A 13,088-nucleotide genomic window follows, 5' to 3' on the forward strand; every position below is an offset into this window, starting at 1 on the left:
TAACAGGTCAGTAAGGCTGCATTTACATCCGCAGCCCAATTCTGATGTTTTTCTCACTATTTGGTATTTTAACCAATCACATCCGATCTTTTCACATCAGCTCTTTTTTTTCAGAGCTGATCTGATTGGTCAAAAGACCAATTAGTGAAAAAAATATCAGAATTGGGCTGGACACAGTTTAATTGACTGACACTACAAACTGACAATGTAGCATCTGGTCTATTCCTCCACAGCTGCACCCCTTTCTATCATCCCTTCCACTCTGTTTGTAATTTCAGGCCAATACTGATCCCATTGATCCATCCATCCAGGTCATGACACCGATGCAGCTGTTGGAGTCTGATATTTCAAATTCAAGCCACCGATATTCCCCTGCCATCTACATAAAACAAGACCAATAGCCAACCTCTATCTCACAGACACTAATGCCTGTAAGACCAGGGGCACCTGTCTAGAATGACAGTATTTAAACAAATTCATTACAAGAATGTTCCATGATGGAGCCTAATTGATATATCGCAATGAATGTGATGATAGAAAGTAAATGTAAAGACTTATATTTTATTATATTTTAAATGATTCTTACAAATAATTTAAATACAATCGAATGTAATCGAATGAAGGTTTATGTTAGGTTGAAAATGTGTAAAGCGTGCACAGTGCACATCGAAACCCCCGTGAGCTGTTTGGAGCATCCTTGAAGAGCATGCGCGCTGTATTCCTGTCTCTATCCGGTTAAACAGCTGGGTCTCTGCACGGAGAGAGACAAACGTGATTCTGCTCTGCTGTGTGTGTGACAGAGGCGACATGGCGAGGATAAAAAATATTGGGATTATTGCTTTTCTAATGCCTTCGCTTTAGAAGGCATTACATAAGAAAATAAAAAGGATGAGATGAGGCCTACGAAGACGAGACATCCACATCGCCACATGAAATGATGAGCGCCAATTCGACTCAAACACTCAAGGACTGAACACTCCGGATTGCCATTTATGAAGGAGGTGCATAATTTCATTAACATACGGAGCTTTTGTTAACGATTTGTTTTTCGTTGGTTTGTTTTAGCCTAGACTACTATCGAGAAACTGTCGTTATGGTAAGACATGCAGTATGTTTGTAATTGTGGCCGTATATATTTAGAAATTGTTCGTATGTTGATTGTTGATTTTTCTAAGCTGTTCATTTGTCATTTGTGCATGGACTATCCCGTGGACTTGTATAGGCCACTGAACAGCAGTTGAAAACAACCTCAAATGTGACTTTGGTGATTAAAAAGGGTAGTTGTAGGTTATAGTAAATTGAAGTGATACATAAATGATGCATTGAGGCCATGCGAAAAACTACATGATGCAAACAAGTGGAATACTTGGAGAAGATACTAGGTTATTTTTGATCAGTTGAAATCTAACCTATGATTTATTGGCAAATCTTTCCTAATATAAAGGATCCCACTTTTTCCCACTTTTTCCCAACGTATAAAGGCGTTATAGAGCATGTATAGTCCTAATTCAAAACCATCTTAAATATGATACAACATCGAAGTATCAATCAATCAAATGTATTTATAAAGCCATTTTTACATCAGCTGATGTCACAAAGTGCTATACAGAAACCCAGCCTAAAACCCCAAACAACATGCAATGCAGATGTAGAAGCACCTGTCAAGTAGGTGTCCTTATTGGTGCTACATTGATGCCCAGACAAAGCAGGTTCATTACACAGGCCTCAGTGGTGAATTTAGTCTGTTTTCTTCCCACACATCCTTTCAGTCAGAGAGCCCAAGATAAAGACCCCCCTCTCTCTCTTACACACACACACACTCCTTTCCCTCCAATCTAGTATTGAATGGGGTATTCAGTGGCCTGTTTGTGTTAGATCACAAGCCACTGTCAGCCTCCTGGGCTCTGGCATTTGGGTCCAGCAGTGGTAGAAGAAGGGGGAATGGTTGGAGGCTTGTTGTCTGGGTTAGGAAAATGGAGGTGGAAATGAAAGTGTCAGAAATGATGCCAGTATGCCACCAGTCACATTTGATTTACAACCCTTTTTCTCCCCAATTTCATGATATCCATTTACAATCTTGTCTCATCACTGCAATTCCCCAATGGGCTCAGGCGAGGCGAAAGTCGAGTCACGTGTCCTCCGAAACACGACACGCCAAACCACGCTCTTTAACACCTGCCTGCTTAACCCGGAAGCCAGCCACACCACTGTGTCAGATGAAACAACGTTCAACTGACAACCGAAGTCAGCCTGCAGGCACCCCCCCCAGCCAAACCCTCCCCTAACACGGACAGCGCTGTGCCAATTATGCACCGCCCTATGGGACTCCCAGTCACTGCCAGTTGTGACGCAGCCTGGGATTGAACCCGGGTTTGTAGTGACGCCTCAAGCATGCAATGCAGTGCCTTAGACCACTGCGCCACTCAGGAGGCCCCATACCATACATTTTCAGCTACAGAGAGATGAAGAAAAATATTACAACAAAACATTCTGTAACTGCAGTTAAAAACCTTCTGCAAATCACTGGCTAAACACACTGTAGGCATAACCAGATGTTCTTCAATAAATACAGTTTTGCAGCAGCAGAGCTTGGTGCAGCTCCTGAATCTTTACACATACATCCATTTTATTTCAGTAGTCAATAAAATACTGTCCAGGATCTGGCTTTTGTGATCATTTTAGCAGCCATTTATTGAGCAGTTTTTAGTGACTGTGGCTTGTTTATGGCTTGGCCAATGGAAATGCAACAGAAAGTGTAAATAACCCAAGACAGGTCCATTCCCTAACAAAATATTAATGCAGCGCTCCATATATATATATCCCTTGCTGGCTGGCTCTTAAAGGATTGGTAAGTGCCAGCCCTGGACCACTCTTAGGAGTGGCTGAGTGTATTCCACACAGGTCACGCATGGAGAGGCTGTCCTTGGCTTAGCATACTCTCAGCTCACACCCTAAAATCTGGGTCAGAATTTACAGAAATGTATCATATAAATGACTCCTAGTCTTGGACTCATACTCCTGCCTTATAAAAAACAAAAATAAAATACACATTCGGTCACATTTTTTTTGTTGTTGCAGAAATGCCACAGTAAGGTTTTTTTATTGGAAAAACAAATGATTAAAACTGGCAAAATTTACAAGATAGTCTAAGATGTGAAGGTAGGCTAAAGCATATGAAAGGGAGCTTACTCTAGAGCTTAACTATGTTAAGCCTGAAGACAGTCCTTGGGTTCCAGGAAGTAAGGAGCAACATGAAAAGAAAAACAAAGGACAACAACTAAAGAAGTACCTCGGTGCTTGCCTGGGGCAAGGTAGTTGTTCTGAGGCAAAACTCACAAACACAGAAAACGTGTAAGAGGGAGCTCTGCCTGGCATATCAGGATATGAATTTGGATGAATATTCAAGAGATTTATCTGACTCTGCAAGAGATTTGTCTTGTCCTGAAACTTAATAGATTTGGCAAGTTTTTGGACAGATAAATGTATCTGTTTGTACAGGATCTCTTAGTCACGGCAGTGCTTTATTGCCAGCCTTCCCATAATTCTTGAATCTGGTCTAATGTTTATTCTCCATTTAAAAGTAGCCTATTTTGCATGTGATTAATGCCTTTAATCAACTGATATCTGTACTAGCATAACCCAAAATTGTTAATGCCATACACACAGTCCTGGTTAAACTGTGTGTTGTTTGAGCAATGATCTACATTCATTAGTGAAAAGCTCAGCTTCATAACTGTAGGGGTCCTATTTTTGATATATCTTTAAAAGGGAAGAGGCTACCCACAACTCAGTGGGTGATGAGAAAAACTGGCATTACCTCTGTCTTGTACTGCCCAGTTGAGATTGACAAGAGCAATCTGCTTTCTGCAAAAACAAGTATGTTATTGCTGAAAGGGAGGGGTTTAAAAGGCTGACTGATCAAGATGTGTGACCTCACACTATTGGTTCCTGTCAGAAACTGGCGAATTAGATGATGACACAATGAATCTCTCATTGTGGTTAAAAACTGTAATTTAATCACTAGCATCTGATAGTTGTTCTATAAACTCTTTCTCTAAGCTTATTTTCATTCCACTCTGGTCTCGCTTGGTGTTGGCAAGAAAGAACGCCGTCGCATCTCAAGCCTTTGTCTAGAACTGGGCCTTGTTCCAAAGCTGAGTCTGAGATGAAGGTCAGAGGTTACTCTGACAAGAGCAGGATCTAGTTTTGAGACCATTCAGGCAATTGGTTTTGTGTCATGCATGCCAACTACATATTGTAGACATAGAACTTATAGTTTGCCATCTTGTAGAGGAGGAAATGGTGACTGACTTAGGCTCACCTCCTGTCCTTTATAATAGAGACGTATACAACCATAATCACTCTGCCTCAATAATACAATATTTCTCCTGTGTCTCCTATCTGTAGTTTCATCTCTGGGGATAAGACGAGAAAGCTGAGCCTTGACCTCATTCAGACAGCCTTCCATTGTCTCCTGACTCGAGAGGTTCTGTCTACACATTACTGTCGAGATACGTACATCAACAAGCTATGGAGTGGAACCTCTTGCTCAAGCGGCTCAAGGTCGAGGTACATCTAAGGACATTTGACAAGTAGGGTCTACCATCTCCTGATTCCTGTTCCCCTCATTCTGAGAAGTATTGTAGATCACGTAGATCACAAGAATCGTTTTGCTGAGATGAGTAGACAAGGGGGTATGTTACTGGGATAGAATGCTTTACACCAGAGCTCTGTATATGTTTGGAGCCAGCAGCAGGCTGAGATAAAGAGGGGATCGATGGCCAAGCCCCTCTACAGACTGCAGCGTTTCCTCCGGAGGGCCCAGCTGTTCCTGCTCTTCCTGGGTGTGGCCTACATCATGGCCGGGAGCGTCCTGCTGCTCCAACGGGCCAGCCTGGTGGTGACCCAGCGAGGGGCCACCAGCCCTCCACTGCCCTCCATACCCTCACCACCCCGGGCCCTGGAGCTGGGGATGCCACCTGTAAGGGTAGGAGGCTACGGGGGCAGGAGCTCACGGATCATGGCCAGGGGGCAGGGGTACCAGCCTGGGAGCCTGTTGGACAACAGGACTGGAGCACGCTGGCTCATGTCGAGGAATCTGGAGATCCGACAGCTGCGGCGGCGCTGGTTCCACAGCCTGATGACGGAGAAGGATATGTCACAGGTGGAGAGGAGCACCCCCAGGAGGAATGTGCCTCACAAAGGTACCTGCCGACCTATCCCAGAAATGAGGAAAATTATTCTCTGCTATTTAGAGTGGAGATTCTGAAGGGGTATTGTATTCTATAAATTAGCTATGTGGCAACTCCTCAAGTTTTGGAGATGCTACCTGAGAAAGTGGTTGACAAAATGAAGTAACACAATGACAGACTACTTAACCTGTAACTAATGCTTTGCTGTTTTATGTATGTTTGTTTGTTTGGTCTCATGTCAAGGTTCTTACATAGGCTGCTTTCTGGATAATTCCAAGGAGCGGGCTTTAAGGGGGTCTGTATTTACTGATTTCCGCAAAATGACCAGCACCATGTGCCAGGATACCTGCTTAGCGAGGTAAATATATCTCCATCCTGCTTCAACACACTATTATCAGATCTTTCATAACATAGGAAATATTTCACATCTCAGGAGGAGCATTTCATCAACATTATATAACCCCCATTCCCAACCTATAATCTCTGCAGATTAAACTGCACAGAATCTGTGTATCTGGAATGCACTCACAGGTAGGCAGACTATAGAATTAGCATAGCATATGCATATGCTCACCCCGAGGAGCTCCACGATACTTGACTTGTATTAACTAGTAATGGAAGAGGGTTTGGGGGAAAGAGTGTAAGCACAGACCTACAGTTGCAGGAGCAGAGCTCTAGCTGGCTTGTCCCAGGCTGAGAATTTGAAGCTTCCGAATGAAGGACGTGTGAGCAGAGGAGCAGTGAGGAGTTTTGAAGTCTCAGGGTAGATGTTGGGGGGGTTGAGGAGGGGGGGTTGGAGAGATGGAGTGATCTGCAGTGAGGGACTAGGGAGCGACAGGCAGGCAGACTGCTTCAGTCTCTGTCAGTATTAATTGTGCAGCAGAGCAAAGGGAGCGAGACATATGGTACTCCCCTAATTAACCCCTAGGGTAGAGGAGCGTGCTGCATTTGCATTGCTGTTGAATTCATTATTAACATACTGTATGTTCTCATGTTATATGCCTGGTTCAGCATAGTTATAGAAAAAAACATTACTCTTGAAAAATAAGACTGTTTAGGCAATCAATATATATACGTTTCTTATGAATAACCAGATTGTTTAGAGATTACGGATGTGTTGTGAATACTTTGAATTGATGTAAACTGTTACCAGAGGTTCATATCTATCTGAATGTAATTTATTACAGTGGCTACCAGTTTGCTGGTCTGGAGTATGGGTCGGAGTGTTACTGTGGCAACCACATCACCAGCCTGCGTGTGAGAGACAAGGAATGTAACTTGGACTGTAAAGGGGAGAAAGGCTCGCAGTGTGGCGGTGTTGGGCGCCTGTCAGTGTTCACGGTGGAGGATGTGCTTCCAGGCCAGAGGAGATGTGAGTATGATGGACCTGGTCCAATCTTGAGAGCTGGGAAACAGCAGGAGATGTGAGTATGATGGACCTGGTCCAATCTTGAGAGCTGGGGAACAGCAGGAGATGTGAGTATGAGGGACCTGGTCCAATCTTGAGAGCTGGGAAACAGCAGGAGATGTGAGTATCAGGGACCTGGTCCAATCTTGAGAGCTGGGAAACAGCAGGAGATGTGAGTATCAGGGACCTGGTCCAATCTTGAGAGCTGGGGAACAGCAGGAGATGTGAGTATGATGGACCTGGTCCAATCTTGAGAGCTGGGGAACGGCAGGAGATGTGAGTATCAGGGACCTGGTCCAATCTTGAGAGCTGGGAAACAGCAGGAGATGTGAGTATCAGGGACCTGGTCCAATCTTGAGAGCTGGGGAACAGCAGGAGATGTGAGTATCAGGGACCTGGTCCAATCTTGAGAGCTGGGAAACAGCAGGAGATGTGAGTATCAGGGACCTGGTCCAATCTTGAGAGCTGGGAAACAGCAGGAGATGTGAGTATGAGGGACCTGGTCCAATCTTGAGAGCTGGGGAACAGCAGGAGATGTGAGTATCAGGGACCTGGTCCAATCTTGAGAGCTGGGAAACAGCAGGAGATGTGAGTATGATGGACCTGGTCCAATCTTGAGAGCTGGGAAACAGCAGGAGATGTGAGTATGATGGACCTGGTCCAATCTTGAGAGCTGGGAAACAGCAGGAGATGTGAGTATCAGGGACCTGGTCCAATCTTGAGAGCTGGGAAACAGCAGGAGATGTGAGTATCAGGGACCTGGTCCAATCTTGAGAGCTGGGGAACAGCAGGAGATGTGAGTATCAGGGACCTGGTCCAATCTTGAGAGCTGGGAAACAGCAGGAGATGTGAGTATCAGGGACCTGGTCCAATCTTGAGAGCTGGGGAACAGCAGGAGATGTGAGTATCAGGGACCTGGTCCAATCTTGAGAGCTGGGAAACAGCAGGAGATGTGAGTATCAGGGACCTGGTCCAATCTTGAGAGCTGGGGAACAGCAGGAGATGTGAGTATCAGGGACCTGGTCCAATCTTGAGAGCTGGGGAACAGCAGGAGATGTGAGTATCAGGGACCTGGTCCAATCTTGAGAGCTGGGAAACAGCAGGAGATGTGAGTATCAGGGACCTGGTCCAATCTTGAGAGCTGGGAAACAGCAGGAAATTGGGTCAAGTTGATAAAGCATCGCATTCACTTGAGACTTGCCTCTCCTGTGTCTGCAGACAGGAACGTGCGTTACCGCGGCTGCTTCAGGGAGCCTGGGAACAGCTCCTCTACATCTCTGGTCCATGTGCTCCAGCTCAACCTCACCTCCCAGTCCTGCATAGAGGCCTGCATGAACAAGGTTGGACCCCTAGGGTACCATTGCCAGGGTTTTGCAGTATGACGTTGCTTATAAATATATTGTGAAGCATTTACTATGTGCCTATGAAGACATTTTGAATGCCCTATAAACCCATTATACGTTTTAGTTTGTTTAAAGTGTGACCGAATTTGCCTGGCCTAGGAGTTTCCGCTGGCTATGCTGAGGAGTCCGGACTGTTTCTGTGGTTACGCTACTCCTGACTTCACTCTCCATGAGCCGGCTGAGGAGGAGCACTGTTCACAGAGCAACACCACTGAAGCTTCCTTACCATCAACCCTCCAGCACTTCTACCAGGTCTACCAGACACCTGTCCAAGGTAACATGGTCAGACAACCACAAAAGCATTCTTCCTTCTAATCCAGGACTGCCAACCTTGTGAAATAATTTTAAGCACCACTTTGGCATGACACCAAACTCCACTTTGCACCACGGAAATTCAAATCAATCACTCAAATTGTGTTGGACTTTGTCTTCTGCAATTCGGTATGCTTCTGAGCAGACTATGTACAAATCCCATCCTAACTTAAAATGTTCCTTTCTCCCAGACTCCAGATGCACAGAGAAGAAGTTCCTACCAGAGAAGTCCAGTTCATTGGTAGCGCTCTCCAGCTTCCCAGGAGCAGGCAACACCTGGGTCAGACACCTCATAGAGTTGGCCACAGGATACTACACAGGCAGCTACTACTTTGATGGAACCCTTTACAACAGAGGTCAGCTCCTATACTGTACAGCCACTGTATGTTTACACTGGATAGGAAAGAGGGCACCCACACTTTAGGAAACCATTTTTGTCCTTGGCCATCTGTTGTGCAGATCCAGCTATTTGCCTCAGTCCATAATGAATTCAAGATTATTTTTTAAAAGTTATCATCCATACCCCTCTGTCTTGCTTGGTTTATATGGCCAAAGATAAAAGCAAAATATTTCCCATATGGTTTGTGCATCTGTGTCTTGGTGTTGTGTAGGCTTCAAAGGCGAGAAGGATTACTGGAAGAGTGGTCGGACCATTTGTGTGAAAACACATGAAAGTGGGAGGAGAGAGATAGAGATGTATGACTCTGTCATCCTGCTGATCAGGAGCCCGTACCGTTCCCTCATGGCAGAGTTCAACAGGAAGTGTGCAGGACATCTGGGATACGCCTCTGATCAGCACTGGAAGACCAAAGGTACAGAGCCAGCCTGGAATCTGGGTTTTATTGTGGCTTGTATTAATCATGTACAGTATAGTACACCAGCCAGTAGGAGTCCTTCTGGGACCGTGTTTTGTTTTTTATTGCAGGGGGGAGGGTCTGTGTGTCTGTCTGCATTGTGTGAGTTGTTGTTCTTTCTGAAAAGTACTGCACAATAACGTGCCCCCACCCCCACACTTCTCGTAGAGTGGCCTGAGTTTGTGAGCAGCTACGCCTCCTGGTGGGCATCCCACGTACTGGACTGGCTGCAGTTCGGCCAACGGGTCCTAGTGGTCCACTTCGAGGAACTACAGACAGCGCTGGTGCCCCAGCTACGATCCATCGCCTCCTTCCTCAACACCACAGTGACCGAGGACAGACTGCTATGTGCCGAGAGCAACCAGGATGGACACTTTAAACGCTCCGGGGCCCGGCAGCCCACCTTCGACCCCTTCACACCCGACATGAGAGGAATGATAGATGGGCTGATCCGTGCTGTGGACCAGGCTCTCCGGGACAGAAACCACACAGGCCTTCCACTGGAGTATCTGCCCAGATGATGGACCGCTAAACTCTGATAACCCTGATCTCTACCTTGTCCACTACCCTGTCCCTCCTCAGCTTTCACTGATGGATGGATACCCCCAATCCAACTCAATCCAACTCAATCCAACTCAAGTGAAAGTGTTTCAAATCAGGAACGTGCCCTGCAAAGGAAACATAGAGGCTATTCTCACAAAGCACTTTTTATGCTTTAGAAGTGCTGGTTTATTAAAGCGCTGTTTTTCTGTTTTAGATGTGTTTTGGTTTTTGGGACATTGCCTTATTGGAGGTGAACTGATAAGTGTACCAAACAATGGAAACAGTTTCCTCTGTTTTAAATCAACTCTAAATAAACTGTATCTCCTATAAAAACTATACGCTACATCCTGTGGTACAATCCACTTTTGAGTTTTGTTTTTGTGATCAAAATATAAGAACTCAATATATTGGATTACATCATAATAAAGTGACATTTCAAATATCTAATGCAGGCAACATCTTCAGAAAAGGGATACTGTTGTTATATGTGTTAACATTGGAGTGTGTGTAAGGTGGTGTTTTAGGCATATACAGAATGAATGGGTTCCGATGGTAATACTGACAATATAATTAGACCATCAAATAACCGAAGTAACCAAAATATACCTCGATCCCAAAAAATATCTTGGGGAATCAACTACACTACAGCCAAGGGAAGTGGAACAAATCTGCCAGTATTTTGAGTGCTACATCCCCAGAGAGCAGTGGTGGAAAAAGTACCGGATTGTCATACTTGAGTAAAAGTAAAGATACATTAAAGGACATTGACTCAAGTGAAAGTCACCCAGTAAAATACTACTTGAGTAAAAGTCTAAAAGTATTTGGTTTTAAATATACTTAAGTATCAAACATAATTTCAAAATCCTTATATTACGCAACCCAGACGGCATGATTTTCTTGTTTTTAAATTTACGGATAGCCAGGGACACACTTCAACAATCAGACATAATTTACAAACGAAGCATTGGCGTTTAGTGAGTCTGCCAGATCAGAGGCAGTACGGATGACCAGTGATATTCTCTTGATAAGTGAGTGAAGTAGACCATTTTCCTGTCCTGCTAAGCATTCAAAAAGATATCGAGTACTTTTGGGTGTCAGGGAAAATGTATGGAGTAAAAAGTACATTATTTTATTCAGGAATGTATTGGAATAAAAGTTGTCAAAAATATAAATTGTAAAGTACAGATACCCCCAAAAACGACTTAAGTAAAAATACTTTAAAGTACTACTTAAGTACTTTACACCACTGCCAGAGAGGAGAGGGAGAGTGTGCAGGCTCATGACAGAATGATCTGTCCCAGGTCAAGAGAGCAGCGCTGGACCAGGCCAGACAGACAGTCCCAGCCTGCAGGTTTAGCCCAGGGAAGAGGGGCAAGTCGCTAGTCCTCTATACTAATCTGTACTGAGCTGATAAGAGCAGCAGCACTGGTTGTGTGGGCGATGCACTTTGGACCAAAGTGTCTGGATTTACAATTGTATAATATGGTACTCTCTCTTTCTCTCTCTGCCTCGTTCTCTCTCTGTCTCGGTCTCTATCTCTCCCTCCCTGTCTGCAGCATCGAATACTCTCATGGAAAATATTTGTAAAATGTTTTTTGGAAAACAGCTTAAAGTGATATATCAAAATACCAAACTACATCTTGTATTCCTATTAGGCCTTATTACACAAATACACATTACAAAGCGTGTATATCCTGAAAATAAAAAGGTATATTTGAGCAGAGACCATGGGTATGCAATGTTGACGTGGGATTCTGGGAAATAGGGAATACATGCTGAGCTCATTCTTCTATTGGTGGCTGAAGTAGAGTTGTTATTAATATCCAGTGCCACTTGGTGAAAGTGAATGCTACAATACAGATTGGAGGTTGGTATTGGTATGTGCCAGTCTATTGTTTTTCCAGTCTAATGTACACTTGGTGTCATCATGTGGACATTAAGTCACATTTTGGGATTATGGGTAAAGGGATAGTTCCCTCAAAATATACTATTTTCAATTTACTCTGGCTGTAGTCGATTCACCATCGCCATACCACTACTGCAACTATGGAAGAATAAACAAACATTTAATCAAGAGGTTACTAAAACGTGTTGTGTCTGAACCTGCAATTTACCTCAACACTGATAAAGTACACTGATAAGTACATGTACCTTAATGCTGTCGACATCATACCTAAATCACCAGTTCACATTGTCTTTTCTTTATCAGGCCTTGTAATATAAAATCCACCAGATGATGTCAGGGTAAGACCTATGGCGCATCCTAACAGGACAAGTAATGCCCGCTACAGCCATTCCATAAGCATATCGTCCAGATATGACAATAAATATTTTTATCCATGGACAAGTTTTTGACAAAACTGCACGATAGAAAGCATGTGTACACATTAATTTCATGAGTATGATTTGTGTGTGGTGATTTTGTATGTTTAGTTGCATGGTGTATTCTGCTGAGGAGTCATTTTTATCCCCTATTTCTGGCAGCAGGAGAGAGGTGTCAAGGTGTTACATTTAAGAGGCTCATCAGCTTATTCGGGATATGGGTCAGCAAAGGTGGAGTTGCTTTTCGACCACCTCCCAGCATACTCTCTCTCTCTCTCTCTCTCTCTCTCTCTCTCTCTCTCTCTCACTCACACGCACACACACAATGCAATAGCCTACCACCCAGGATTCAAATTAATCAATAAAGGCCTCTCTAGTCATAGGAGATAATCCCTGATATTTAGTAGGTCTGTCCATATTCAAATATAGTAGTCCTGTCCATATTCAAATATAGTAGTCCTGTCCATATTCAAATATAGTAGGTCTGTCCATATTCAAATATAGTAGGCCTGTCCATATTCAAATATAGTAGGCCTGTCCATATTCAAATATAGTAGGTCTGTCCATATTCAAATATAGTAGGTCTGTGTCAAGCCCTGACCTGAGAGAGCCTTTTTATGTCTCTATTTAGGTTTGGTCAGGGTGTGATTTGGGTGGGCATTCTATGTCCGTGTTTCTATGTTTGGGATTTCTTTGTTTCGGCCCGGGTATGACTCTCAATCAGGAACAGCTGTATATCGTTGTTGCTGATTGGGAGTCATACTTAGGCAGCCTGTTTTTCCTTGGGGTTTTGTGGGTAGATAATTTCTGTTTAGTGTTTTGCACCTGACGGAACTGTTCGGTTGTTCTTTTGTTTTGCTTGTCAGATTAAGTGTTCAGTTTTATCATTAAAAATGACAAACACTTACCACGCTGCATTTTGGTCTGATTTCTCCTCCCCTTCATCTGAGGACGACGAAGACCGTTACAGATCTACCCACCATATGAGGACCAAGCAGCGTGGGAACAAGGAGCAGAGGGTTCAGGATTCGTGGACTTGGGAGGAAATTCTGGA

At 44.0% G+C, this 13,088-nt stretch overlaps 1 protein-coding gene across 2 annotated transcripts; it reads left to right on the forward strand.

The window, feature by feature from the left end:
- The first annotated feature begins 687 nt into the window (after positions 1-687).
- On the forward strand, positions 688-11,786 carry LOC106613074 (WSC domain-containing protein 1). Of its 2 annotated transcripts, none has more exons than XM_045724697.1 (9): positions 688-1,096; positions 4,408-5,204; positions 5,436-5,550; positions 6,380-6,564; positions 7,819-7,940; positions 8,103-8,277; positions 8,507-8,671; positions 8,927-9,127; positions 9,338-11,786. In XM_045724697.1, the coding sequence occupies exons 2-9, from the start codon at positions 4,778-4,780 to the stop codon at positions 9,688-9,690; spliced, it is 1,743 nt and encodes a 580-aa protein (XP_045580653.1). In that variant the 5' UTR covers positions 688-1,096; positions 4,408-4,777; the 3' UTR covers positions 9,691-11,786. The 2 variants fall into 2 exon arrangements, with proteins under 2 accessions (XP_045580653.1, XP_014070443.2); XM_014214968.2 differs by having other exon boundaries at positions 688-1,001.
- Positions 11,787-13,088: the final 1,302 nt, after the last annotated feature.

Source organism: Salmo salar, chromosome ssa09 (genome assembly GCF_905237065.1).
Source record: "Salmo salar chromosome ssa09, Ssal_v3.1, whole genome shotgun sequence".
Classification (NCBI taxonomy): domain Eukaryota; kingdom Metazoa; phylum Chordata; class Actinopteri; order Salmoniformes; family Salmonidae; genus Salmo; species Salmo salar.